This window comes from Salvelinus fontinalis, chromosome 18 (assembly GCF_029448725.1).
Source record: "Salvelinus fontinalis isolate EN_2023a chromosome 18, ASM2944872v1, whole genome shotgun sequence".
Classification (NCBI taxonomy): Eukaryota; Metazoa; Chordata; class Actinopteri; order Salmoniformes; family Salmonidae; genus Salvelinus; species Salvelinus fontinalis.
Window position 1 is genome coordinate 49044134 of NC_074682.1, and position 26950 is coordinate 49071083.

The window sequence follows — 26950 nt, forward strand, 5'->3', positions numbered from 1 at the left end:
GAGATCTGAGTGACAGCTGAGGCTATAGGCCACCACACCATGTTGGAAGATCTGAGTGACAGCTGAGGCTATAGGCCACCACACCATGTTGGAAGATCTGAGTGACAGCTGAGGCTATAGGCCACCATACCATGTTGGGAGATCTGAGTGACAGCTGAGGCTATAGCCCACCACACCATGTTGGGAGAGCTGAGTGACAGCATAGTGGAAGATCTGAGTGACAGCTGAGGCTATAGCCCACCACACCATGTTGGGAGAGCTGAGTGACAGCATAGTGGAAGATCTGAGTGACAGCTGAGGCTATAGGCCACCACACCATGTTGGGAGATCTGAGTGACAGCATAGTGGAAGATCTGAGTGACAGCTGAGGCTATAGGCCACCACACCATGTTGGGAGATCTGAGTGACAGCTGAGGCTATAGGCCACCACACCATGTTGGGAGATCTGAGTGACAGCTGAGGTTATAGGCCACCACACCATGTTGGGAGATCTGAGTGACAGCTGAGGCTATAGGCCACCACACCATGTTGGGAGATCTGAGTGACAGCATGTTGGGAGATCTGAGTGACAGCTGAGGGTATAGGCCACCACACCATGTTGGGAGATCTGAGTGACAGCTGAGGCTATAGGTCACCACACCATGTTGGGAGATCTGAGTGACAGCTGAGGCTATAGGCCACCACACCATGTTGGGAGATCTGAGTGACAGCATGTTGGGAGATCTGAGTGACAGCTGAGGGTATAGGCCACCACACCATGTTGGGAGATCTGAGTGACAGCTGAGGCTATAGGTCACCACACCATGTTGGGAGATCTGAGTGACAGCTGAGGCTATAGGACACCACACCATGTTGGAAGATCTGAGTGACAGCTGAGGCTATAGGTCACCATACCATGTTGGGAGATCTGAGTGACAGCTGAGGCTATAGGCAAACACACCATGTTGGGAGATCTGAGTGACAGCTGAGGCTATAGCCCACCACACCATGTTAGGAGATCTGAGTGACAGCTGAGGCTATAGGCCACCACACCATGTTGGAAGATCTGAGTGACAGCTGAGGCTATAGGCCACCACACCATGTTGGAAGATCTGAGTGACAGCTGAGGCTATAGGCCACCATACCATGTTGGGAGATCTGAGTGACAGCTGAGGCTATAGGCAAACACACCATGTTGGGAGATTTGAGTGACAGCTGAGGCTATAGGCCACCACACCATGTTGGGAGATCTGAGTGACAGCTGAGGCTATAGCCCACCACACCATGTTGGGAGAGCTGAGTGACAGCATAGTGGAAGATCTGAGTGACAGCTGAGGCTATAGGCCACCACACCATGTTGGGAGATCTGAGTGACAGCTGAGGCTATAGGTCACCACACCATGTTGGGAGATTTGAGTGACAGCTGAGGCTATAGGCCACCACACCATGTTGGGAGATCTGAGTGACAGCTGAGGCTATAGGTCACCACACCATGTTGGGAGATTTGAGTGACAGCTGAGGCTAAAGGCCACCACACCATGTTGGGAGATCTGAGTGACAGCTGAGGCTATAGGTCACCACACCATGTTGGAAGATCTGAGTGACAGCTGAGGCTATAGGCAACCACACCATGTTGGGAGATCTGAGTGACAGCTGAGGCTATAGGCCACCACACCATGTTGGAAATTCTGAGTGACAGCTGAGGCTATAGGCCACCACACCATGTTGGGAGATCTGAGACACCATGTTGGGAGATCTGAGTGACAGCTGAGGCTAAAGGCCACCACACCATGTTGGAAGATCTGAGTGACAGCTGAGGCTATAGCCCACCACACCATGTTGGAAGATCTGAGTGACAGCTGAGGCTATAGCCCACCACACCATAGTGGAAGATCTGAATGACAGCTGAGGCTATAGGCCACCGCACCATGTTGGGAGATCTGAGTGACAGCTGAGGCTATAGGTCACCATACCATGTTGGGAGATCTGAGTGACAGCTGAGGCTATAGGCAAACACACCATGTTGGGAGATCTGAGTGACAGCTGAGGCTATAGCCCACCACACCATGTTGGGAGATCTGAGTGACAGCTGAGGCTATAGGCCACCACACCATGTTGGAAGATCTGAGTGACAGCTGAGGCTATAGGCCACCACACTATGTTGGAAGATCTGAGTGACAGCTGAGGCTATAGGCCACCATACCATGTTGGGAGATCTGAGTGACAGCTGAGGCTATAGGCAAACACACCATGTTGGGAGATCTGAGTGACAGCTGAGGCTATAGCCCACGACACCATGTTGGGAGAGCTGAGTGACAGCTGAGGCTATAGGCCACCACACCATGTTGGGAGATCTGAGTGACAGCTGAGGCTATAGGCCACCACACCATGTTGGGAGATCTGAGTGACAGCATAGTGGAAGATCTGAGTGACAGCTGAGGCTATAGGCCACTGCACCATGTTGGGAGATCTGAGTGACAGCATAGTGGAAGATCTGAGTGACAGCTGAGGCTATAGGCCACCACACCATGTTGGGAGATCTGAGTGACAGCTGAGGCTATAGGCCACCACACCATGTTGGGAGATCTGAGTGACAGCATAGTGGAAGATCTGAGTGACAGCTGAGGCTATAGGCCACTGCACCATGTTGGGAGATCTGAGTGACAGCATAGTGGAAGATCTGAGTGACAGCTGAGGCTATAGGCCACCACACCATGTTGGGAGATCTGAGTGACAGCTGAGGCTATAGCCCACCACACCATGTTGGGAGATCTGAGTGACAGCTGAGGCTATAGGCCACCACACCATGTTGGGAGATCTGAGTGACAGCTGAGGCTATAGGCCACCGCACCATGTTGGGAGATCTGAGTGACAGCTGAGGCTATAGGCCACCGCACCATGTTGGGAAATCTGAGTAACAGCTGAGGCTATAGGCCACCACACCATGTTGGAAGATCTGAGTGACAGCTGAGGCTATAGTCCACCACACCATGTTGGGAGATCTGAGTGACAGCATGTTGGAAGATCTGAGTGACAGCTGAGGCTATAGGCCACCACACCATGTTGGAAGATCTGAGTGACAGCTGAGGCTATAGGCCACCACACCATGTTGGAGGATCTGAGTGACAGCTGAGGCTGTAGGCCACCACACCATGTTGGGAGATCTGAGTGACAGCTGAGGCTATAGGCCACCACACCATGTTGGGAGATCTGAGTGACAGCATGTTGGGAGATCTGAGTGACAGCTGAGGGTATAGGCCACCACACCATGTTGGGAGATCTGAGTGACAGCTGAGGCTATAGGCCACCACACCATGTTGGGAGATCTGAGTGACAGCATGTTGGGAGATCTGAGTGACAGCTGAGGGTATAGGCCACCACACCATGTTGGAAGATCTGAGTGAAAGCTGAGGCTATAGCCCACCACACCATGTTGGGAGATCTGAGTGACAGCTGAGGCTATAGGTCACCACACCATGTTGGGAGATCTGAGTGACAGCTGAGGCTATAGGCCACCACACCATGTTGGGAGATCTGAGTGACAGCTGAGGCTATAGGCCACCACACCATGTTGGAAGATCTGAGTGACAGCTGAGGCTATAGGTCACCATACCATGTTGGGAGATCTGAGTGACAGCATGTTGGAAGATCTGAGTGACAGCTGAGGCTATAGGCCACCACACCATGTTGGAAGATCTGAGTGACAGCTGAGGCTATAGGTCACCACACCATGTTGGGAGATCTGAGTGACAGCTGAGGCTATAGGCCACCACACCATGTTGGGAGATCTGAGTGACAGCTGAGGCCGTATGCCACCACACCATGTTGGGAGATCTGAGTGACAGCTGAGGCTATAGTTCATCATACCATGTTGGGAGATCTGAGTGACAGCATGTTGGAAGATCTGAGTGACAACTGAGGCTATAGGCCACCACACAATGTTGGGAGATCTGAGTGATAGCTGAGGCTATAGGTCACCACACCATGTTGGGAGATCTGAGACACCATGTTGGGAGATCTGAGTGACAGCTGAGGCTATAGGCAACCACACCATGTTGGGAGATCTGAGTGACAGCTGAGGCTATAGGTCACCACACCATGTTGGGAGATTTGAGTGACAGCTGAGGCTATAGGCCACCACACCATGTTGGGAGATCTGAGTGACAGCTGAGGCTATAGGTCACCACACCATGTTGGGAGATTTGAGTGACAGCTGAGGTTATAGGCCACCACACCATGTTGGGAGATCTGAGTGACAGCTGAGGCTATAGGTCACCACACCATGTTGGAAGATCTGAGTGACAGCTGAGGCTATAGGCAACCACACCATGTTGGGAGATCTGAGTGACAGCTGAGGCTATAGGCCACCACACCATGTTGGAAGATCTGAGTGACAGCTGAGGCTATAGGTCACCACACCATGTTGGGAGATCTGAGTGACAGCTGAGGCTATAGGCCACCACACCATGTTGGGAGATCTGAGACACCATGTTGGGAGATCTGAGTGACAGCTGAGGCTAAAGGCCACCACACCATGTTGGAAGATCTGAGTGACAGCTGAGGCTATAGCCCACCACACCATGTTGGAAGATCTGAGTGACAGCTGAGGCTATAGGTCACCACACCATGTTGGAAGATCTGAGTGACAGCATAGTGGAAGATCTGAATGACAGCTGAGGCTATAGGCCACCGCACCATGTTGGGAGATCTGAGTGACAGCTGAGGCTATAGGCCACCACACCATGTTGGGAGATCTGAGTGACAGCTGAGGCTATAGGTCACCATACCATGTTGGGAGATCTGAGTGACAGCTGAGGCTATAGGCAAACACACCATGTTGGGAGATCTGAGTGACAGCTGAGGCTATAGGCCACCACACCATGTTGGAAGATCTGAGTGACAGCTGAGGCTATAGGCCACCACACCATGTTGGAAGATCTGAGTGACAGCTGAGGCTATAGGCCACCATACCATGTTGGGAGATCTGAGTGACAGCTGAGGCTATAAGCAAACACACCATGTTGGGAGATCTGAGTGACAGCTGAGGCTATAGCCCACCACACCATGTTGGGAGAGCTGAGTGACAGCATAGTGGAAGATCTGAGTGACAGCTGAGGCTATAGCCCACCACACCATGTTGGGAGAGCTGAGTGGCAGCATAGTGGAAGATCTGAGTGACAGCTGAGGCTATAGGCCACCACACCATGTTGGGAGATCTGAGTGACAGCATAGTGGAAGATCTGAGTGACAGCTGAGGCTATAGGCCACCACACCATGTTGGGAGATCTGAGTGACAGCTGAAGCTATAGGCCACCACACCATGTTGGGAGATCTGAGTGACAGCTGAGGTTATAGGCCACCACACCATGTTGGGAGATCTGAGTGACAGCTGTAGCTATAGGCCACCACACCATGTTGGGAGATCTGAGTGACAGCATGTTGGGAGATCTGAGTGACAGCTGAGGGTATAGGTCACCACACCATGTTGGGAGATCTGAGTGACAGCTGAGGGTATAGGTCACCACACCATGTTGGGAGATTTGAGTGACAGCTGAGGCTATAGGCCACCACACCATGTTGGAAGATCTGAGTGACAGCTGAGGCTATAGGTCACCACACCATGTTGGGAGATCTGAGACACCATGTTGGGAGATCTGAGTGACAGCTGAGGCTATAGGCCACCACACCATGTTGGAAGATCTGAGACACCATGTTTGGAGATCTGAGTGACAGCTGAGGCTATAGGTCACCACACCATGTTGGGAGATCTGAGACACCATGTTGGGAGATCTGAGTGACAGCTGAGGCTATAGGCCACCACACCATGTTGGAAGATCTGAGTGAAAGCTGAGGCTATAGCCCACCACACCATGTTGGGAGATCTGACACACCATGTTGGGAGATCTGAGTGACAGCATGTTGGGAGATCTGAGTGACAGCTGAGGCTATAGGCCACCACACCATGTTGGGAGATCTGAGACACCATGTTGGGAGATCTGAGTGGCAGCTGCCTGTTCTTACAGGTGGGCAGAAGATTGTGGAGGAAAATAGTTTTTTATCAGCCTGGGAGCTATTAAACATAACTGAGCACAGGAATGTTATTCTCTAGATTAAGTGATGTTGAAGGGGTTGAACTCCCCTCACCCCCTTCTCACACACACACACACACACACACACACACACACACACACACACACACACCTTCTCAAGCTCAAACAGGAGTAGGGTAGTATTCTGTATTTTCTGCTTGAGACCTCAAAAGTCTTGCTCTTCCTACAAGCATGGTTCATCAATGTATCTGATTGCATGTGCACGCTACAGTTTTTTAAATATATATACAAATGTTTTATTAACTTTTATTTCATCAGGGAGCCCAATTGACACCAGAATCTCATTTTCAATGGTGCCCTGAGTGGTGTACAGTAGATAATCCAGTAGCCTAGATGAAAAGGGTGTGTCTCAAAGGGTTTTTGTTTGACTTTTTTTTGTTGGCTTTTTGATTTTGATGACGCAGGAAGATCATTGCCTCCCAATCACAAGTTTGAGCCATAACTTTGATTGAAGAATACTCCAAACAGACCATGGACTATTCGGAGACATTTCGATGTTGGGAATAATAACTTGTAAACACAGTATTTGAAAGAAAAATCATGTAATAAATAGATGTTCTTATTCAATTCAACATATGGACCTTAGCCTACTTGTTTGATGTAGTAGACTGCCATAGCATCTTAAATGTCAGCTTTTGGTATGGATTTCAGACTCTGGCTCCAAATTCCCAGGGGAATACATTAGACAACATTTCACTCCCATGACATCATGTAACTATTTCACAGTGGTGCTTGCATAACATCAGCTTTTATTTCTATATGAAGAGTTCACTATATGCCATTATTACATGGCAGATAGACTAGCTTTCACTAAAAGTGACCATGCAGCCTTACCAACTTCGAACTTTCCTGGTAGACTATCTTTACCCTGTCATATAACGTGTTTAGAGAGAGAATCAGGTCATCAAAATAAAATGTCTAAATAAATACAGTTGCTTGCAACGTTGCACGGGTTATTGGGATACTTTCCTGATGAACTGATAGGTCTGGTCTTGGTGAGAATAGTTTGTGATGTGTTCTTTCAATAGGTTTCCGCTGTTAGAACTTTGATAAATAGGCGTAGTCTATCTAGTGCAATACATAGAGCACGAAAACCTTCAACCCAATGACTGACCTTTGAAGAGTTGAAGTCTTCGGTGAGGGATAATTTTAGTAGGCTACTTTCAGCATTTACTTTTAGGTCATTCTAATCCAAGTGTCGGGTAGTTTACATAGTTACATTTAGGAAAGGGACCAAATACATGTTTTAGAGTATTGTTTAATAGCGCACCATGGTGGACTTACCTTTAATACTAATTCCAAGTCCTCCCACATCTTGCTTTGTAACTCTCACCGTGCGCTTAACGTTAGTGATCGTTTCTGGGACGGGAAAGGAGCTGAGGTTGGCTGGGTCTCCATTAATGTCACCGGCGGGAGTTGGGTTGGGTTTCACTGGTTCTTCGGCGACCTCTCCGGGGCTCACGGTTAAAGTCTCCTCCGTAAGTGTGGCTAATACACGGATCCAACGGTCCACGGTAACTCGAAGTTCCAACAGTCCAGTTTTCTGTGCTTTCATCGCGGCAGCCATGTTCAACACATTCCTGGAATAACTCTATAGACGGGTTGGCAGTCGTGTAAAGAGATAGGGGTAAGGCAGGAGACCCAGCCCCCTCCAACTCCCTCTCCTATTCCAAGATGTTTTGCAATATCATACTCGAAAGTTCATTGAGCAGAATTATTTTCATTAATTAATGAACAAAGTTGTTGCAGTGTGGCCATCATGTTTTTTGTCGATGAAAATAGTTAATTGGTGCTGGACTTTCATATTTCTTCATAAAAACCACAATAAAGTGTTAGAAATCATTCTATTGACAGACATCCCGATTTAACAAGAATCAAAGGCTGCAGTAGCCTACTAAATCAAACTACTCCTAACAATGCTTTTGATGGGTCAAATATAATATTAATTTAAAAAAAAAATAGTGCAAAAAAGTAGTGCATTACATGCAGGTTGATGTTTATTGTCATGAGTCTTGTGCTGGAGGCAGAACTGAACGATTTCCCCTTAGGTAGGCCAGCTGAAAAGTCAAAATTGACAATATTGTTCAAATTCATGAAAACAAAAATGTGCTTTTTGGTCTTAATTTAAGGTTTGGGTTATAGGCATTAGTGTTAGCAGTGTGGTTACGTTTATGGTTCGGTTTAAAATCTGATTGTATGTATGACTTAGTGGCTGTGCCAGCTAGTGACTACTCTGCAGAGCTTCCTCCAGAACAAGATTCATGACGAAAAACGCTAACCTGCGCACCACATAGGGAACGGGGTTGCAATTTGGAACACACCAGACAGTCGCGAGAAAGGAGCTTGTCTGTCAAACTATAGTCTAGCTGTAAATGCGCTGCTCATCTGTTACTAGGCAGCAGGTGAAACAGCACAGCAGTTACCCCGATTTAGAACGTGGAGCTTCAACCCGCATATCTGTCCCTCTCTCTCTAGTTAATGTAGTTTTTTGTACTGCTACACCCCTTGCAAGGATACAGGAAGGAACTACACTAATGGAGTCCCTTCAAGTTGAATGCAGTCTACCTTTAAGACACGATAATACACATCGTGAGGAAAGAGTTTGCCGTAAAATAACTCTAATAGAACATCTGTCAGTGCAAAACACTTAGAAGCGTATTCTGTATATGGTTTCACCTATACATTTTTGGAAAGCTAATAATTGATACTTTGTGCTCACTGGCCCATAGCTCGTGATCTGTGGCAAATAGAAAATTAAAAGTAAGAAAGACACTGGGAAATACTCCGATGAAGTTCAATAGCTTTTTAGATCCCATTTCTTGGGGTTTTCAAGCCTTTGCCGCCCTCTGGTGGTTGGACCTACCTATCGCGTGTGTCTCCACGTAAGTCTATGGTATCTTTACATAGGAGACTGTTGTCTTTGCTCATCCTGGGGTGTCACTAATGCGACACATAATGAATGCATATACAGAACGAGTGTTCCCAATCTAAAATGTAAAGGTGGATGGGGAGTTTCCACCATAGTATTTTTAAATCAGTGAAGGGAATTGAACAAGTGCACACTTTGGGAGAAAGAAGAGAAAATTAGGAAGTAGCCAGAAAAAGCTAAATGTAGCCATGTGGGCTGACCTCTGGCCTCAGCTATAACTACAATACTTTACATTAAAATAGATGTTGATGTTTTTTATGCAATACTGAAACGAGGAGACAGATTGGAGAATATGTGGATAAGGAGGGCCCCACCGCTTGGTGGTTTATGTAGTCTGGAGACGACAAAACCTGGGCACATATTTGATATTTGATTAGGAACGCCGATCTAGGAGCAGTTTTTCCTTTTAGATAATAATGAATTACATTACATGGACAGAGGGGGATCTGATCCTAGATCAGCATTCCTACTCTGAGACTCTTTGGTAATACAGGCCGTGATGTCAGTGTGACTCTGCGTTCAACTTCAGCTATCCCCTGACTTTGTTATGGTGATATATATTCATATGATACTAAGCCGAGTCACGTAAATGCCACCAGCACCCCATGTAGCCCAACCCCTCACGCCACGCACAATAGGTTTAACTGTTTACCCCAATAGCGTCTTGAGTACAGCATTTCTAGAAAGATGTCCATTTCAATACACACACACACACACACACACACACACACACACACACACACACACACACACACACACACACACACACACACACACACAGAGAGAGAAATGAAATCAAAGCACAGTTGAAGTTGGAAGTTTAAATACACTTAGGTTGGAGTCATTAAAACCCGTTTTTCAACCAGTCCACAAATTTCTTGTTAACAAACTATAGTTTGGGCAAGTCGGTTAGGACACCTACTTTGTGCATGACACAAGTAATTTTTCCAACAACAAAAGTTTACATACACTAAGTTGACTGTGCCTTTAAACAGCTTGGAAAAGTCCAGAAAAGGATGTTGTGGCTTTAGAAGCTTCTGATAGGCTAATTGACATAATTTGAGTCAATTGTTGGTGTACCTGTGGATGTATTTCAAGGCCTACCTTCAAACTCAGTGCCTCTTTGCTTGACATCATGGGAAAATCAAATGAAATCAGCCAAGACCTCAGAAAAAAAAGTGTAGACCTCCACAAGTCTGGTTCATCCTTGGGAACAATATCCAAATGCCTGAAGGTACCGCGTCCATCTGTACAAACAATAGTACGCAGGTATAAACACCATGGGACCACGCAGCCGTCATACCGCTACGGAAGGAAACGCATTCTGTCTCTTAGAGATGAACGTACTTTGGTGCGAAAAGTGCAAATCAATACCAGAACAACAACAAAGGACCTTGTGAAGATGCTGGAGGAAACAGGTACAAAAGTATCTATATTCACAGTAAAACGAGTCCTATATCGACATAACCTGAAAGGCCGCTCAGCAAGGAAGAAGCCACTGCTCCAAAACTGCCATAAAAAAGCCAGACTACGGTTTGCAACTGCACATGGGGACAAAGATCGTACTTTTTGGAGAAATGTCCTCTGGTCTGATGAAACAAAAATAGAACTGTTTGGCCATAATGACCATCGTTATGTTTGGAGGAAAAATGGGATGAAAAAACATTTGTGGGCAGAATTGAAAAAGCGTGTGCGAGCAAGGAGGCCTACAAACCTGACTCAGTTACATCAGCTCTATAAGGAGGAATGGGCCAAAATTCACCCAACTTATTGTGGAAAGCTTGTGGAAGGCTACCCAAAACGTTTGACCCAAGTTAAACATTTTAAAGGCAATGCTACCAAATACTATTTGAGTGTATGCAAACTTCTGACCCAATGGGAATGTGATGAAAGAATTAAAAGCTGAAATAAATCATTATTTCTACTATTATTCTGACATTTCACATTCTTAAAATAAAGTGGTGATCCTAACTTACTTAAAACAGGGAATTGTTACTCAGATTAAATGTCAGGAATTGTGAAAAAAATGAGTATAAATGTATTTGGCTAAGGTGTATATAAATTTATGACTTCAACTGTACACTTAATCTCCAAAGGTAATTTAAATTAATCTGTTAGACGTGTAGATAGATCGATCTTGAAACAGACAGACAGACAGACAGACAGACAGAACCCATAACTACACATAACCCTCCCGAGTGGCGCAGAGGTCTTAGGCACTGCATCTCAGCACGAGCGGCATCACTATAGACACCCTGGTTCAAATCCAGGCTGTATCCCAACCGGCTGTGATTGGGAGTCCCATAGGGCGGTGCACAATTGGCCCAGAGTTGTCCGGGTTTGGCCAGTGTAGACCGTCATTGTAAAAAAGAGTATGTTCTTAACTGACTTGCCTAGTTAAATAAAGGAATGAAGCCTTTTTGAGTTGTAGTTTTTTATAAAGTGGGACCGCAGAATAATCTTCCCAGTTCTGACAATACAATTTACTGCTGCAGATCTGTGTTAAAACACTGTAAAAATTATTTGTTATTTGAAAGACCTTGTGCAATGTAATCTCTCATGCACAGACTACAAGGATCTGACCAAATTATGCAAGATTTTAGTTCTGGGTTAACCAACATTATGTGCAGGTGAAAATAGATTGACTGATAGTTACAGACAAGTACAGTAGAACATAAACTCAGCAAAGAAAGAAATGTCCTCTCACCGTCAACTGCGTTTATTTTCAGCAAACTTAACATGTGTAAATATTTGTATGAACATAAGAAGATTCAACAACTGAGACATAAACTGAACAAGTTCCACAGACATGTGACTGACAGAAATTGAATAATGTGTCCCTGAACAAAGGGGGGTCAAAATCAAAAGTAGCAGTCAGTATCTGGTGTTGCCACCAGCTGCATTAAGTACTGCAGTGCATCTCCTCCTCATGGACTGCAACAGATTTGCCAAGGTCTTGCTGTGAGATGTTACCCCACTCTTCCACCAAGGCATCTGCAAGTTCCCAGACATTTCTGGGGGGAATGGCCCTAGCACTCACCCTCCGATCCAACAGGTCCCAGACGTGCTCAATAGGATTGAGATCCGGGCTCTTCGCTGGCCATGGCAGAACACTGACATTCCTGTCTTGCAGGAAATCACACACAGAACGAGCTGTATAACTGGTGGCATTGTCATGCTGGAGGGTCATGTCAGGATGAGCCTGCAGGAAGGGTACCACATGAGGGAGGAGGATGACTTCCCTGTAATGCACAGCATTGAGATTGCCTGCAATGATAACAAGCTCAGTCCGATGATGCTGTGACACACCGCCCCAGACCATGACAGACCCTCCACCTCCAAATCGATCCCTCTCCAGAGTACAGGCCTCGGTGTAACGCTCATTCATTCGACGATAAATGCGAATCCGACCATCATCCCTGGTGAGACAAAACCGCGACTCGTCAGTGAAGAGCACTTTTTGCCAGTCCTGTCTGGTCCAGCGACGGTGGGTTTGTGCCAACAGGCAAAGTTGTTGACGGTGATGTCTGGTGAGGACCTGCCTTTACAACAGGCCTACAAACCCTCAGTCCAGCCTCTCTCAACCTATTGCGGATAGTCTGAGCACTGATGGAGGGATTGTGCGTTCCTGGTGTAACTCAGGCAGTAGTTGTTGCCATCCTGTACCTGTCCTGCAGGTGTGATGTTCGGATGTACCGATCCTGTGCAGGTGTTGTTACACGTTGTCTGCCACGGCGAGGACGATCAGCTGTCCGTCCTGTAGCGCTGTCTTAGGTGTCTCACAGTACGGACATTGCAATTTATTGCCCTGCAGCATGCTTAAGGCACATTCACGCAGATGAGCAGGGACCATGGGCATCTTTCTTTTGGTGTTTTTCAGAGTCAGTAGAAAGGCCTCTTTAGTGTCCTACGTTTTCATAACTGTGACCTTAGTTGCCTACCGTCTGTAAACTGTTAGTGTCTTAACGACCGTTCCACAGGTGCATGTTCATTAATTGTGTATGGTTCATTGACCAAGCATGGGAAACAGTGTTTCAACCCTTTACAATGAAAACATGTGAAATTCTTTGGATTTTTCCAAATTATATTTGAAAGAGAGGATCCTGAAAAAGGGACGTTTCTTTTTATGCTGAGTTTATTATTATTATTATTATTATTATCATCTCAGTATCTGTCACGACTTCCGCCGAAGTTGGCTCCTCTCCTTGTTCGGGCGGCGTTCGGCGGTCAACGTCACCTGTCTTCTAGCCATCGCCGCTCCATTTTTCATTGTTCCATTTGTTTTGTCTTGTTCCCCGCACACCTGGTTTACATTCCCTAATCACACTGCATATATATATTCCCCTGTTCCCCCCAATTGTTTTTGTTTTGTGTTTATTGTATCGCGCCAGTCTGTTTTTTTTTCACCCTGGGCATTGCCTGTACCCTATTGGGGAAATTTTGGTGAAACTTATGGTTGTATTCTTGACGGTATTTTGCGATGTCACTTTTGCTGGTTTGCTTGAGTTGTAGCTGTTTGCGCCCGTCTGTTATTGCTCTTGGCATATAAAGTCACCTGATCACCTATATCTGCTCTCCTGCACTTGACTTGAATGACCAGCAGCGAAAACCCTGACAGTATCAGATGATCTATCTAAGTGGACAATGCTGTTTGATTTGAGTGGCACATACAACATTGGAATTATGACAAATTCTTTGACCATATAACCTGCTCTTCATGTATCTGTCATACTGCTGCTTCTTCATAATGTGTATGGCAGGTGGCCAACCCAAGCCATTCTAAAGGATCCAATCTAATATTCCTAAAAGCTGCAATGAATGGAACACCTGCAGGGTTCATAAGACTCATAGACACAACAAAGTGTGTAGATACAAACACACACTTGAGGATTAACTGTATTGATCCATACAAACACACACACACACACATCAGTTGACTGTGATTTTGTGTGTGTGTGTGTTGCATTGGTGGTGGTAGAGGACAGTTGGGGATGGTCTGCTGATTCATTTCAAATCCCCCTCCACCCTCTCCAGATCTGCCATATGGGCGTCCAGTGTGTCCATGTGAGCGGACGGCTGGCAGCCTGGCCTGCTACCCCCATCCCCAGCAGCCTGTCAGTGAGGGTGGAGGGTGCTTCTGCCTGCCTGATTCATACAGGGTTACACAGACCCAATTTCAGATTAATACAGTCCCTATACTGTATATAGTGCTTACATTACATTACATGACATACCTTTTTTAGTATTATTTAAATTGAACCTTTATTTAACTAGGCAAGTCAGTTAAGATCAAATTCTTATTTACAATGACGGCCTACCCCGGCCAAACACAGACGATGCTTGAACAATTGTGAAAAGCCCTATGGGACTCCCAATCACAGACAGATGTGATACAGCCTGGATTCAAACCAGGGACTGTAGTGACACCTCTTGCACTGAGATGCAGTGCCTTAGACCGATGCGCCATTCAGGAGCCCTTTACAGTTCCTTACAGTACATTGCAGTACCTTACGTTACTTTACATTGCTTTACAATGCTTTACAGTACTGAAAATTACTTTACATTGCAATTAGTTGTAACAAATTGGGGTGGGCAGGTTAGGGCGACTCACCCCATCCACTTACCAATATGTACTTACCCACCCGGTTGACTCGAGTCGTGAGACTTTGGGTGACAACGAGGGTGTCAAGTGACAGCGCGAGGTCAGGGCGGCTGCACCTTCTGCTGTATAACTCTGTCCTCTATTGTCCCCTTGTAGTTCGGTTGATCTCATTATTTCCTCTGTACTTTTCTTCCTGAATAATGTAAAGGTATATATATATGCATGAGGACAGAGGGAGGAACTACGTAATGGGCTATCTCTCTCCGTCTGGACCATGGATTTTGTCATCTCTACTGTCTGTCTGTCTGGGTGTCCCTCTCCCCCCTACTAATGATATGGATGCCCTCTGCACTTTCTCATACTGATGGGGTACTTGCAGGATTTGGTGTGTGTGTGTCCACATGCGTGTTAAGGGTGGGGATGTTTGTGTGTGTGTCAAGACTGATGGTGTGTGTGTGTGTGCGCATGTTGAGGGTGATGTCAGTGCTGGTGTATGTGTGTGCGTGTTGTGTGTGTGTGTGTGTGTTGAAGATCGTGGGGGGCTTTACTCTAGAGAATGAACACAGCGTCTGCCGCGTGACCCCTCTTACACCGACCGTTTCCTGAGCTCAGCTGATAAGCGTGCGGCCATGTGGCCCCAACATGCAAAGGGAAAAGAAAGAGGTGGAGGAAGACAAGTAAAAGACAAGTGGACAGCAGGCTCAGCGTCACTGAATGACGACCACATTAACTATTACAATGGCCACCCATCTTGCTGGCCTCCCAAACCCCTAAACCATGGTCTTGGCCCTAACCCCACCTAATGCCGCCTGGCCCAGAATCGGCCCTGGGTCGGCCCGGGTTAAGAGTCACCAGTCAGAGTCACCAGACAGTCAGCTGTCAGTAGGAGCTGGAAGTGTGGCAGGGTGAACAGTTCTTTTTCAGGGCGTGCGATCTGCCAGGTCACCCACAGCTCAGTGGCAGGCTGCAGCAGACCTGCTGGTGTGTGATTAAGGGAACGGTGACAAAGACGCAGAGGCCAGCTGTCACACACAGGGCAATAATGACGGGCAAATCCCGGCCGTCTGACTCTGCTCTCTGAGCTTCACTCTTGGACTCTAGCCAGCTTTTGTTAACATGTCTTGTTTTACTAGGGGTTTTAGGTGCTGTTTAGTTACTCTACTGAAACTTGTTTTACTAAAGGTTTTAGGTACTGTTTAGTTACACCACTGAAACTTGTTTTACTAGGGGTTTTAGGTACTGTTTAGTTACACCACTGAAACTTATTTTACTAGGGGTTTTAGGTACTGTTTGGGAGAATATGATTTGGGAGAATATAATTAGAAAACTCTTAAACTGCTTGTTTATGTTCAGAGTGGCTAGACAGTGTCTACAACAAGCAGTGTGCTCTTGTGCTTGGAAGATGAACATGTAAACAATATATCATCCCTTCATTCAACCCATTGATTCATATTTTCAGTGGTGTAAAGTACTTAGGTAAAAATAAAGTACTACTTAAATATTTTTTGTGGGGTATATGTACTTTACTTTTTATATATAGTACTTTAACACCTAAAACACTTGTTACATTTTGAATGCTTAGCAGGACATGAAAATGGTCAAATTCAAGCACTTATGAAGAGAACATCCCTGGTCATCCCTACTCCCTCTGATCTGGCGGATTCACTAAACACAAATGCTTCGTTTTTAAATTGTCTGAGTGTTGTAGTGTGCCCCTGGCTATCCGTAAATTTAAAAAACAAGAAAATCGTGCCATCCTGTTTGCTTATTATAAGGAAATTATTTAAACTTTTACTTTTGATACTTAAGTATATTTAAAACCAAATACTTTTAGACTTTTACTCAAGTAGAATTTTACTGGGTGATTTTCACTTTTATTGAGTAATTTTCTATTAAGGTATCTTTACATTTACTCAAGTATGACAATTGGGTACTTTTTCCAAAACTGAATATTTTTGGGTTATTGATACTCTGCTTTTACTTCGTTTGGTGACAAGTAATTCCGACATTACGTGATAATTTGAACTATCAAACCCAACTTTGAACTTCATTCATCATAGTTTTTCTTAATCTGTTCCCTAGTCATCTCTTCATATGTTTCCTAGAATAGTATAGGCTATGTGCTGTTGATGGAGATGATGGAGATAGATCTGGAGATTGAGGGGATGCCTGTTCCCTTCTAGAAGATTCAAAGATAAGCTGTAAATGCAGTTGTGACAACCTCTCCCTCTCTTTCTCTCTCTTCCTCTCTCTCACTCTTCCTCCCTCTCTCCCTCTTTCGCCCTCTTTTCCCCCCCCTCTCTTCCTCTCTCTCCCTCTCTCCCTCTCTTTCTTAATTTCTTTCTCAAAGCAATTCAATACACTTTATTGACATGGAAAGTTAAATCACTTACATTATCCAAGTAAACATACTGTATAATAAATATGGTTGAATAAGACCATAATATCTCCCGCCCCCTCTCTCTCTCCTGCTCCAAACACACTCTCTAAGAGATCAGTTAGATGTAGTAGAAAGAGCAGATCCAAAGATGACATCCTCTCTCTCCCTCTCTCCCCCTCTCTCCTTATACAAGCCACACTCTGATAGGTGAAGGATCCTGTGGGGTGGATGGGCTACAGCCTGCAGTGGGTTCCCGGTTAGGGTTGATGGACTGCAGCCTGCAGTGGGTTCCCGGTTAGGGTTGATGGACTGCAGCCTGCAGTGGGTTCCCGGTTAGGGTTGATGGACTGCAGCCTGCAGTAGGTCCCTGGTTGGGATTGATGGGCTACAGCCTGCAGTGGGTTCCCGGTTAGGGTTGATGGACTGCAGCCTGCAGTAGGTCCCTGGTTGGGATTGATGGGCTACAGCCTGCAGTGGGTTCCCGGTTGGGATTGATGGGCTACAGCCTGCAGTGGGTTCCCGGTTAGGGTTGATGGACTGCAGCCTGCAGTAGGTCCCCGGTTGGGATTGATGGGCTACAGCCTGCAGTAGGTCCCCGGTTGGGATTGATGGGCTACAGCCTGCAGTAGGTCCCTGGTTGGGATTGATGGGCTACAGCCTGCAGTGGGTTCCCGGTTGGGATTGATGGGCTACAGCCTGCAGTGGGTTCCCGGTTAGGGTTGATGGACTGCAGCCTGCAGTAGGTCCCTGGTTGGGATTGATGGGCTACAGCCTGCAGTGAGTTCCCGGTTAGGGTTGATGGACTGCAGCCTGCAGTAGGTCCCTGGTTGGGATTGATGGGCTACAGCCTGCAGTGGGTTCCCGGTTGGGATTGATGGGCTACAGCCTGCAGTGGGTTCCCGGTTAGGGTTGATGGACTGCAGCCTGCAGTAGGTCCCCGGTTGGGATTGATGGGCTACAGCCTGCAGTAGGTCCCCGGTTGGGATTGATGGGCTACAGCCTGCAGTAGGTCCCTGGTTGGGATTGATGGGCTACAGCCTGCAGTGGGTTCCCGGTTGGGATTGATGGGCTACAGCCTGCAGTGGGTTCCCGGTTAGGGTTGATGGACTGCAGCCTGCAGTAGGTCCCCGGTTGGGATTGATGGGCTACAGCCTGCAGTAGGTCCCCGGTTGGGATTGATGGGCTACAGCCTGCAGTTGTCACATCCTGATCTGTTTCACCTGTCCTTGTTATTGTCTCCACCCCCTCCAGCTGTCGCTTGTTTTCCCCAGTGTATTTATCCCTCTGTTTTCCTGTCTCTCTGTGTCAGTTCGTCTTGTATGTCCAAGTCAACCAGCTGTTTTTCCCGTTCTCCTTTTGCTATTTCTCCTTTTTCTAGTCCTCCCGGTTTTGACCCTTGCCTGTTTCTGGACTTTGTACCCGCCTGCCTGACCATTCTGCCTGCCTTGACCTCGAGCCTACCTGCCACTCTATCTCCTGGACTCTGATCTGGTTTTGACCTTTTGCCTGTCCACGACCATTCTCTTGCCTACTCCTTTTTGGATTATTAAACATCTAAGACTCCAACCATTTGCCTCCTGTGTCTGCATCTGGGTCTCGCCTTGAGTTATGATAGCAGTAGGTCCATGGTTAGGGTTGATGGACTGCAGCCTGCAGTAGGTCCCTGGTTGGGGTTGATGGACTACAGCCTGCAGTAGGTCCCTGGTTGGGGTTGATGGACTGCAGCCTGCAGTAGGTCCCTGGTTGGGGTTGATGGACTGCAGCCTGCAGTAGGTCCCTGGTTGGGGTTGATGGACTACAGCCTGCAGTAGGTCCACGGTTAGGGTTGATGGACTGCAGCCTGCAGTAGGTCCTTGGTTGGGGTTGATGGACTACAGCCTGCAGTAGGTCCACGGTTAGGGTTGATGGACTGCAGCCTGCAGTAGGTCCCTGGTTGGGGTTGATGGACTGCAGCCTGCAGTAGGTCCACGGTTAGGGTTGATGGACTGCAGCCTGCAGTAGGTCCACGGTTAGGGTTGATGGACTGCAGCCTGCAGTAGGTCCCTGGTTGGGATTGATGGGCTACAGCCTGCAGTGGGTTCCCGGTTGGGATTGATGGGCTACAGCCTGCAGTGGGTTCCCGGTTAGGGTTGATGGACTGCAGCCTGCAGTAGGTCCCCGGTTGGGATTGATGGGCTACAGCCTGCAGTAGCTCCCTGGTTGGGGTTGATGGACTGCAGCCTGCAGTAGGTCCCTGGTTGGGGTTGATGGACTGCAGCCTGCAGTAGGTCCCCAGCGGGGACCACAAACAGTAGGTAATGGCCAGGCCACGGTGGGTGTTAATTTGTTATTGTAACTCAGCAGCTGTGCGGCATGCTCCGAGAGCAGGTGGCAGCCTCCGCAGGGGTGGTGGATGGGGGAGGAGAGAGAGAGGGGGAGGGAGACAGGAGCATGTGGCATGTGTGTGTGTGTGTGGGGGGGGGGGGGGGGGGGGGGGGCAGCTCTCAGCAAGCAAATTATATATCCTGTTTCCATGAGAAACAACACGAGGGCCTGGATGGGTTCCAATACTAGTCATTCCTTGCCTTCAATAGGTTGTTGTGTTACAGAGAGGCAAGAAAGCAACACCACTGTATAGATGACACAAGGATGTATCAAATAAATAGATGTGGATGTGCTCTACCTCTCTCTCTCAAATATTTATTATTATTATATTATCAAATAGAACATTCTTGTTTAGCATCTATGCCAAAAATAGCCTACATGACAAAAATAGATCACTGAATCAATCTAAACATTACCTGAATATTCTCAACAAAGATAAAATAATAAAATGTTCAGAATAAATTACTGTCTGCTTCTTCTTGTGACTACAGTAGGATATGGCCAAATGCATTGAGGACTAGTGGTAGCCAAAAACATAATATATATCTTGATTTAAAAGACATGGCTCACGACATTTTGTCTACACACCGTTGATATACAAGTAGTGTCTGTTGGGCAGCAGGCAACGTAGAGGTTAGGAGAGTTGTAACCGAAAGGTCGCTGGTTAGAACCCAGAGCAGACTAATCATTATTATTGTCGTATTTGCCATAATCTAATTTAGCGGCCGTAAAATATGTTTCCCTGCTGTTAACGACGGTGTAACAACGCAGCAGAGTTTTGGCTTTTTGTCGAAAGGATTACAATTTGGCCCGCCCACTCAAATATTCAGTGCAATGTTGCTACAGTAGCAGCCTATGCCCCTGATACCTGATGCTGCAGTGTTACGGATCACTGTGTCTATTATCTTGATAGAAAAACAGTGGCTGATATCAGTTGACTCGATAAGCGTAATATTTTGGTTATAGTAGGCTGTATCTTGAAACGTGCACACTGCCATTCAAAGTGCGAAGAGCATGGTCGGAATCACGGGCGCTTTGCAATGTGAGTAACTAACCTATCTATGATTTAGTGCTGTAAAATACATGTTAAACGTTTTTTGTGACCATTTTGGATATTATTATTATTTTGATATTATCCTATGGCTATTTGTTTGGATGAGATGCGCTGCTATAAATAAAAGGGACAACGTCAAATACCTACTGGTCGCGCGCGCTCAGGAAAGGACTCAAAAATGCGGAAACTGTTTGCATGGAAGGCTAGTCTATTTTTCCCATAATATATCCACAACAGTAGACGTGTCTTTTGTCCTGGGTGTTTTGTTGCCTAGTGTAATGTTATGACGTTTAGTAAGCAGACATTTTATATTTGACCTCAATATTTTGACAGAGAGTGCAAACATTCAATGGGACATTCACACACAGCCCAAGCAGGACTACATCAAGAAAATATAATTATGTTCACAGTCAATTAAAATGTGTCTCATTATAAATACAATTGTTTTGCATTACCTTTGTTGTCATGGTTGTTAACGTTAGATGATTATATTAGTAACCTAACTGTAGGCTATAATAACATGCATACAATGATGTTGTGAGCTTTGCCCTCGTATAGCTGGTAATATCCTGATATTATGCTGCAAAGGCCGCCACTCTAAATGTGCCTTTTCAGTGGATGATTTGGAATTAGTCCACCAGGCAAAGTTCTGCACCATCTGGGGCTTTACAGCTTTTCAAGACAATAACACCAGGCGGTCTAAAGACTGCCAATAGAGAACTCCCACTTGTCTACTTAGCCTGTGGGACAAAGGCACAGTCATGCAATGCAAGTGGGGTCGCCAGACCTAGCCACAGCCTCAAGGCACAACTGTATTTGTGTGTTTGACCCGGGAGAAACAATTCGTCTCCCTTTTGTCCCAATGTCGGAATAACAAACGATGGCTCGACAAAGACGAGACAGTAGTCCTAATGATGAAACATAGATTGTTACAGTAACCAGCAGAGAGCAGCAGAGCTCCTCTGGCATCCATGATGGAACTGTAATCGTGATTGATCTTCCGTTTTATGGTTCTTAGTGTTCTTGGATTTTGGTCCAAAATGTTGACCTGAACGAATACATGTTGAAATACAGCTAGTTTGAATGTAGTTGTTTTTTCAATGGTATAACTTGAATAGTTGTACAGTATGGAGGGGAGTGTGGTGCCTCAGTTGTCTTGCTAGGAGATAGTGTGCAAGGAGATAGTTGTGCGATGACAAACGTGCCAAAGAGAATACAACATCGCTCACGTTCTTTCTCAATCACTGTTTTGTCCCGATGATTCAATTAAATCCACTTGAAAACATGTGGGCAAGTTGGACACAAGTACAAATTTCCCCTTTTTCCTTATTTTTTTTCTAAATTTTTTGGTGATTCTATTCCCCTGACTTTTTAAAGGGAAATAAATTAATTACAAAAGGGCCCTGCAGGTTTGCATTAGACTCCTAATTGGTTTTGGCTTGAGTAGCTCCTCCGGGTTGCCAGATCTGGCGCCTTTATGTTGTGTTGTCATGTGGGAGAATTTCCCTGGCGCTGTGGAGAGAGAGGTGCCTGTAGCTGGGAGTGAGTCAGCCCAGCATCCTCATCCCCTCTCATCGCCTCTCATGTACGGCTCTCTCTGGTCTCTGAGTGGGTCTTTTCCACCAGTAACACCTGTTAATGCTTTACTGGGCCCCATGGCGCTGCTCTCATCCAGCTCCGTAGTCAGGCCCATCAGATTGGAGGTTTGCTCTAAGCCTGGCCCCCATTAATAACTATCAGAGGATTCAGTTTGATTCAGAAACGCAGATGATTTGAGTGAAGTGGAGCGGTGTGGAATTTCATTGTTTTTTTTTGAGGTGAACTAAGTTTGACTCATCACTGATTGGTGATTACATTTTGTGTGCACAGGAAGATCATACGTAGTCATTTATAAAGTGTGGATATGAATGGAAACAACTTGAGTAGACTTTCATGCTTGGTGTGGAGTTAGATCGGGGTGCCTCGCTTTTCCGTGACCTCATCAATTAGAGCCACAACAAAAACAATCGCAAAAATATTCTGTTCCAATGTCTTCTATTCATTAATGAGGGTCATAAACTACTAAAATACCAACTCTAAAAGTCTAAATGAAAACCAACCTTTTACTCTAATAAATCAGTCTATACCCTTTGGTGAGAGGAAATCACAAACATCCATCTCGCCTATCCATTTTGAAGTCTACCCTAAATCTCCTCACCAAGGGTTAACACGAGTCAGAACCCAGCAACACAGAGTTTGTCGGTTAGAATCTCTTCATGGATAACTTTAGCATTTTCGCTACATTGCAACTACTTAGCATGTTAGTTAACCCTTCCCCTAATCTTAACCCTTTAGGCTAACTCCTAAACATTTTAACTACTTAGCTAGCATGTTAACTAGTCCTAACCTTAACCCGTAACCTAACACTAACCTTAAACCCTAACCTTAACTCCTAGCCACCTAGCTAGCCTATCTAACTAGCCTATCTAACGTTAGCCACAACAAATTGGAGTTTGTGTAATGTACACGAATGCATTATGAAGAAAGAAAATGGTGTAATGAAAATGGTGTAATACACACAAAAAGTGAACTTTTTCGTGTGCCTGTCACAAATTTTGAATAAGCAATTTGTGTCTATTTCACAATAAGCGGTGATAGTGTGTTGCGAGCCACTGACTCAATAAATATCCCATGGTAGGCCCTGTCATGTAGGAGTCTTTTTGTGAGCTAGTCGCCGTCCATCCTTATTTCACATACCCCTATTATTTCAGCCTGTGAGGCAACCTGAAACGAAGGAGAGAGAGGGAGAGAGGCAGAAAAGTGATAGAGAGACAGAGAGAGAAGGAGGAAGGAAGAGAAAAAGGGAGAGGAACTGATTAACTGTCAGGAGAATGTGAATTGACGCCAGGTTCGCACAGCTGTTTCTTGTTGCTGCGCACTGCACGGACCGGGTGGGACGATTGGATCCAGATGTGGGCCCTGCTCTTCGGATCGCCCGCCAATAACACTCCTCTGGAATGCCAGTCTACAGGAGACAAAACCTATTAGTGTGCCTGGGGCGCGCTCCGTTCCTCACTCCATCTCAACCCCTTTCTTTTGTGGACAGTCAAGACTATCACTTCTTAGAGGCTTTTTGTTATGCTGTTGAGTTGACTACAGGGCTCAGTTTGCAGAGCTGTCATTTTATGTGACTAACTAGCCTCATAATGTTGGTATTGTGTCATTTTATCTGCATTACACATTGATATCATATGACACATTTAAGGTTTGATAGCAGCTATGGGATTCAAAATGTGTTTAGCATATTTCAGAGGGCTTTTGAATGTCCCCCAAAATGGATTAATACCTTTGTGTCCTGCTGTGAAAAGTGTTTATTTTAAAACCGTCATTGAAAATGCATGTATCCTTTCTACCCCTCTGTGTTCTCGGGCATTCGACTGGTGGGACGTGGGGGCCTTATTGTCTGCGGGCATTTATTAAGTCTCCTACTTTAAGCAGAGGACATTGAGAGAGAACAAAAGTACTAATCACCCAGTAGTAAATTAGAGCGGTCACAGTGGAAAAAGAAAACTGAAAGGACCTTATCACCACATTATGCTTTTTAATACCCGTTCTTCCCTCCTCCAGCCCAGACAAAGCCTCGTTAGGATTGGTTCCCCCTATTCTCCACAGCTTTCGGGATATTCTACCCCTCTCACCCTCTTCCTCTCGCACTCTCTCCTGGTCAATGGGGATGGGGAGCCCGGCTGCAGTGGGCTTGTCAGCACCCAGAGGAGAGTTCAAACCTGTGCCTGTATGAGTTTCCCATTGAAGACTGATAGCACAATATGGACTGGCTTTCAAATGAGAAACTCAGTTGTCAGTTATTTTGGGAGCCACCCCCCCCCCCCCCCCAAAAAAAGACTTCTCAGAATTTCCCCCCAAACCTTTCAAGAGTTCGGACATCTTTCAAATGCAAACCTTCTCTCGCAAGGCATTATTTACATTGTCATAACTGTTTACATTCTTTACACTGACATGACATAACGTGACGTGACATCTTCGGCTATTTAAAATAATGTGTAAAACTGTCCTAAGTCTGTCTCGTTATATGCTTTAGCGCACGTGTCAAACTCAATCCATTGAGGGGCGGGTGTCTGCGGGTTTTCGCTCGTCCCTTGTACTTCATTTATTAATTAAGGTCTCTAATTAGTAAGGAGCTCCCCTCACCTGATTGTCTAGGTCTTAATTGAAAGGAAAAACCAGCAGACACTAGGTCCTCCGTGGAAGGAGTTTGACACTCCTGCTTTAGGGATAACCTTTTTTCTGGCTAACCAGTGGACCTAAATCACGGATGATGGAAGGTTCGGACAAAGTCTTCCCATGTGTCTGTTGTACGAGTGCGTTATGCCTCCTGATGCTACCTCATCAAACTGCACCCCATTTATCACAGCTATGTTTCCAGTCCTGCTGAGCTTCAGCGTCACCCAGGGACGGGGGTCTGTTCAGGGTCTGTTCTGTAGTCATAAACTGCTGATCTTGGAACAGTTTTGCCTTTTAAAATCATCGGCTGAATACAATTATTAGCGTCAGGGGGAACCTGATCCTAGATCAGCAGTTCCACTCTGAGATGCTTTATGAAAAGGGGCCCAGTTGTAGTGAAATGAAACTCTGTTGTCATTCCGTTATTCCCCTATCTCCAACGTTCCACACGCTATTCAACGATGCTTGCTCTCTTTTGTTGGAATGTGATCTTATCAGCAGACCTGTACCATGATGTTCATGTGTCTTTCCTTTAGTGGTATCTTTTGCTTGTTGGCTTTGTGTGTTGTGATATCAGAGGATCAGTGGCATTATTATGCCCTTAGTTTGAAATAACCATTAAGGAGAGGGCCAACCCTAACACTATTGTGCCCTTAGTTTGCCTCTTGTGGTCACAAAGCCGAGGCAGGTGGTCTCATCATCCTTAGTGTGTGGGGAAGTTTTGTGGAGAGACATCTTTGTTTTGTTTAATTCGCTTTGTTGGTTTTTGTCATTGTTGTTTTGTTTATTGTTATTTCACTTGCTTTGGCAATGTAAACATGTTTCTCATGCTAGTAAAGCCCCTTTGGGGAGAGAGAGAGAGAGAGAGAGAGAGAGAGAGAGAGAGAACTTGTCTGTTTTGTTAGTGTGAGAGTCTCTCTCACACACACACACACACACTTTCAGGGGGAGCGCACTTCTGACAAGTCTAAACATCCCTGCGGCTGAACCCTGAGTAAGGCAAAGGCATGCCCATGTGTGTCTGCCCCGAGTCCTCGGAGTTCTTATCTAGCTGAGCTGTAAAACCTTCTTCTCACTGGCAAGTGATTCAAATCACATTTTTTGCATATCCGATTCGAATCTGATCTTTTTCCTGCAGTCTGAACAGCCAAAAAGCACATGGAATCGGCTATATTATGCCACATTACGCCACATGCATTGAATACAGGTGTAGACCTTACCGTGAAACGCTTACTTACGAGCCCTTACGAGTCCTTTGTGGGGGGGGGGTGTTAAATCAGATAATAATCAGATTCATCGCCATGTGTCTGAACGGTCAAATCTGATTTATTTAGTTTGTGACTGTTATTTGGCATATCTTGTTACTTGTCAAATTGTCAACAGAGTAGCAAGAACGTGTTTAGCTAATTAGCTTGATAATTGTTTACAAACAAATGAATGAATGTGCTAGCAAGCTAATCATCTACCTAGCTAGCTAGTTGGCTACTGTCGCTAGCCAAAAATGATTTGTTTTGAAAGTTGGATCATCTTATCCTTTGAGGCTTTAAAAGTGTTCTTACACTATGATTTTGAACATTCAAAACAACTGGGAGACTTCCATGGCAGGCATTGTTAGCTTGCTACACAACAACTTCGAAGTGAGAGGAAGCACGAGTAGTACCACCAATCAGCCTACACCCTACGTGCACACCCGTTGTTACTATGACAACTAGCATAGCCATGTCAGCAAATGACTGCTGTCTGAACACACACATCCGATTCGGTCACTTGTAACTTGCTGTTTGGACAGTCAGTATTTCAAAACGGATTTGAAAAACAAAACTGATTTGAGCATTAAGGCCTGCAGTGTGAACAAGGCTTAATTGAGCGCTTCACAAATCCCCCAGCAGGCTTTGTCTCTGCCTGGTCAGGTGTTCCCAACACAGCTCTCCAGATGAGCCACCTGCAAAACACAGGTGTGGCCGTCGTTAGACAAAAGCACAACACAGCTGCTCTTGCCCGGAGGATAACGAGAAGGTTATAATAGGATCAACTGCAGGTAGAGGAAGGAACAGACACGCACGGTCACAGTAACCGTACACCCTGATGAGATGAGGACTCTGGCTGGCCATGTCAAAGCACGCCTTTGAGTCGAAACGACGAGGACTTTCCCGGGCCCCCGTGTTGATGTATGTTTAATTTCACCTGCCTATTGTTACGTCTCTGACATGACAGGAACAATACAGTTCTTTGTGGGTCAGAAAGTGACACTATTGTCAGGTCCTTCCTGTAAGCACAACGGGCGACTCAACCAACCACCACCATGGAATGA

The 26950-nt window shown here is 45.9% G+C and overlaps 2 protein-coding genes across 4 annotated transcripts in view; one reads left to right on the forward strand and one right to left on the reverse strand.

The window, feature by feature from the left end:
* The window catches only part of LOC129815688 (alpha-1-syntrophin-like), a 119199-nt gene extending 111445 nt beyond the window's left edge, over window positions 1–7754 (reverse strand). Inside the window, exon 1 of one of the 2 annotated variants that reach the window (XM_055869720.1) lies at window positions 7374–7754. In XM_055869720.1, the coding sequence (XP_055725695.1) occupies window positions 7374–7656 (283 nt within the window). In that variant the 5' untranslated portion in view covers window positions 7657–7754. The remainder of the gene's footprint in view (window positions 1–7373) is intronic. The other variant, XM_055869719.1, reaches the window with a different exon arrangement.
* Window positions 7755–19964: 12210 nt separating this feature from the next.
* LOC129815689 (protein CBFA2T2-like) overlaps window positions 19965–26950 on the forward strand; it is an 80344-nt gene continuing 73358 nt past the window's right edge. For both annotated transcript variants that reach the window (XM_055869722.1, XM_055869724.1), the window contains exon 1: window positions 19965–20406. In XM_055869722.1, coding sequence (XP_055725697.1) covers window positions 20379–20406 — 28 coding nt within the window. In that variant the 5' untranslated portion in view covers window positions 19965–20378. The remainder of the gene's footprint in view (window positions 20407–26950) is intronic.